The sequence below is a fragment of the Miscanthus floridulus genome, chromosome 5 (assembly GCF_019320115.1).
Source record: "Miscanthus floridulus cultivar M001 chromosome 5, ASM1932011v1, whole genome shotgun sequence".
Taxonomy (NCBI): domain Eukaryota; kingdom Viridiplantae; phylum Streptophyta; class Magnoliopsida; order Poales; family Poaceae; genus Miscanthus; species Miscanthus floridulus.
In genome coordinates this window covers 144486763-144489811 of record NC_089584.1, presented here as the reverse complement: position 1 = coordinate 144489811, position 3049 = coordinate 144486763, and the positions used below count along the sequence as shown (strand labels likewise).

Here is a 3049-nt window from a genome sequence, read left to right as displayed (position 1 = left end):
AATGTCCATATGGGTCGAGATGATTCCTCTAATTTGGAGGTACCAATCGAACCTGCATCAAGAGAGAATATACCTTGTGCAGGATGAACCCAACCCACTGATTCTAGAACCAAATAGCAGATCATTTGGGACAAACCTGGGATATCCAGTTGAACCCGCAAACCAAACACACCCTTGGTTGCCATCATGGCATCTACCAAAGGGACAACATATATCATAAAAATGTGTATGTGTCTACTCTCTTCCAGGATGGACTGATTGTTTGATCATCAACACAAAATATTGCGAATGGGAATCCAGGTTTGTTTGTATATGCAGGTAAATGTCTCCTATGTTTATGGATTTATGATGCTGAGTTGCTACAGATGGACAGCGAGCGGAAAATAAATTGAAAATAAATTTTAATAATTTATAACCAAAAAGTTCATGTTGATTAATGAACAATTACTACTATTCCAAATGCAAGGAATTCAAAAATTAGGCGGTCATACTGGATTGTTCTGATTTAGGGATGCCTTTCATTTAAATTAGAAATGAATACAAAGAATCCCTAAAGACACCAACCTTTCTTGTCTCCTGGACCGATGGTAATCTATCTATATATATATTTTTTTGAAAAAAGATAGACAAGTGTTTTGCTAGCTTGGCATGTTTAATAGAGAAAAAATGGTAATCTATATAGAAACTTTTCAGCCACCTTTGTTGTGCTTTCAACGTGTGACTGGTCGTGGTCGGTGTCATCTTCACATCATCCTATGAAAACACAGTAATGTCTTTATCTGTTTCCTGTTAGCATCATGCTATGTATTGAGCCTCTTACCATTCTGCAATTTCTTTAGCCCGTATACTGTTTGAATGACAAGCTTATCTGCAAAGTTATTCATACAATCACCAATCAGGTGCTGGCCCAAATAGATCTCAGATTTAGATTTGGGAATTACCGGAGGGTAGCTTGTCTCTTGTTCGCTTGGATTGAAAGGGAATGTAATGGCTTGTCTTGATACAAGGGTGTGCCCCTGCTCTTATGGGTAGAGGACAACATCTACTTTCTACCTGCTCCAGCATATTTTCTAACCACTAAAGTGGATACTGAGCATATTCCTATTACAAAGGCTTGGAAGGCAAGTAAAATACAGAAAAGTAAGATACGAGTGCTACCGAGCACTAGGCTTATCTGTCATTCTCCCACTAAACCTTGTGCCAAGCACTGGAAGTGATTTGCTGTAGCACAATCCTCTCCCTCATCTCTTGGAACTTAGACTTCCCTAGTGACTTGATGCTCTCGTCCTCCAAGCAATCTCTGATGAAGTGGTACTTGATGCAAATGTGCTTGCTTCTCTTATGGAAGACAGGGTTCTTGGATAGAGCTAGAGCAGACTTGTTGTCCACTTTTAGCTCAACCACATCCACCTTTCTGCTAAGGAGCTCTGCCAGCATCCTTGATAGCCATAGTGCCTGAGTTGTTGTAGTGGTGGCGGCGATGTACTCCGCTTCATAGCTTGAGAGCACCACCTTCTATTTGAGGGACTGCCAGCTGTCCAAACAATCACTGAGGAAGAACATCATCCCGGTTGTGCTCTTACTGGTATCCACATCGCCGATGAGGTCACTATTGCAGTAGCCAGTGAACTATGCCATGTTGGGGGCCCTTTCGTAGTGGAGACCATAGTCGAGGGTGCCCACCATGTAGCGCAGGATTTGCTTGATGGCCTGCAGATGCTCCATCATCGGCTATTCCATTAACCGGCTCATGTACTCGACAACGAACGCGATGTCTGGCCGGGTATGGACCAGGTAGTGCAAGATCCCGATCAGCCGTCGGTAATGGGTTGGATCGACCTCCTTCGTTGTGTTCTCCTGACTAAACTTGAGCTTCTCCATTGGGGTGTGGGCTGGATTGTAGCCTGTCATGTCGCTGAGCTTGAGGATGCGCTTGGCGTAGTGGGTTTGGCGGAGGGTGATCCTGTTGGCATCTTGGCGCACTTTGGCACCAAGGTAGAAGCAGAGGAGGCCGAGGTTTCTCATATCGAATGCCTTCTTCATCTGTGCTTTGAACACCTCCACCTTCTGCTCTTCAGTGCCGGTGATGATGAGGTCATCAACATAGACGTCGATAAGTAGAACGTTGCGTCCGCTGCCCCGCCGATACATCGCCACCTCATGTGTGCTTTGCTTGAAGCCTATCTTCTTGAGTGTGGCATCAAGCTTCGTGTTCTAGGATCATGGTGCCTAGCATAGGCCATAGAGTGCCTTACGTAGGTGGTACACCTTCCCCTCTTCTCCAGCGATGGCATAGCTAGGTGGCTGGCGCACGTAGACCTCCTCCTTGAGGTCACTGGTGAGGAAGGCAGACTTCACGTCCATGTGGTGGACTTGCCACCCCACTTGAACCGCTAGTGCGAGGAGGACACGGACTGACTCCATGCGCACCATGGGGGTGAAGGCATCGTTGTAGTTGATCCCCTCCTGCTGGATGAAGTCGCGTGCTACAAACTCGATGAGCTTCTTCAATGGATGCTGGTCCTGACAGGCAATAGAAATATATATGAAATTTCTTCTCTAGGTCAGTCCAATTAGCAATAGAATTAATTGGTAACAATGAAAACTAGGTGAAAGCTGGTCCTGATAGGGACAAAGAGAAGAAACAAACTCGATAAGCTTCTTCAATGGATGCTTCACCCAACTAAGTAAGATACCGACTGACATGTTCTATTGTACTTGTATTATCTTGACCAGTGAACTTAGCAAATTCTGGAAGCCTGTAATTTGTAGGAAAAACAATCAAATCATACCACTCTAGATATGGATATTTGTACAAAAAGGTTTGCCCTTTTGGTTTTAAACTGAACTGATTCTTTATCATTTCAGTTACTCTGAGCAACAACTCATCAATATTTGAATTTGGATTTCTTTGCAATTGCTGACCCATCTGCGAATTAAAATTTTGGTTACCCTGATACCCTAGATTTAGAATCATATGAAGGGTATTATAATCTATACCATAATGATATCCTTGTGGAATCTCTATTTGTTGAGTCCTTTGCTAATT

At 43.7% G+C, this 3049-nt stretch overlaps 1 protein-coding gene across 1 annotated transcript; it reads right to left on the bottom strand.

Annotated features, from left to right (window-relative positions):
* Positions 1-1731: 1731 nt before the first annotated feature.
* Positions 1732-2151, bottom strand: LOC136455545 (uncharacterized mitochondrial protein AtMg00810-like). The gene has a single exon (XM_066455524.1). The coding sequence runs from the start codon at positions 2149-2151 to the stop codon at positions 1732-1734; it is 420 nt and encodes a 139-aa protein (XP_066311621.1).
* Between the last annotated feature and the right edge of the window lie 898 nt (positions 2152-3049).

Bases quoted from the DNA above. Each gene is read 5' to 3' on its own strand.
- LOC136455545 (XM_066455524.1), bottom strand. From the start codon at position 2,151: ATGTATCGGCGGGGCAGCGGACGCAACGTTCTACTTATCGACGTCTAT.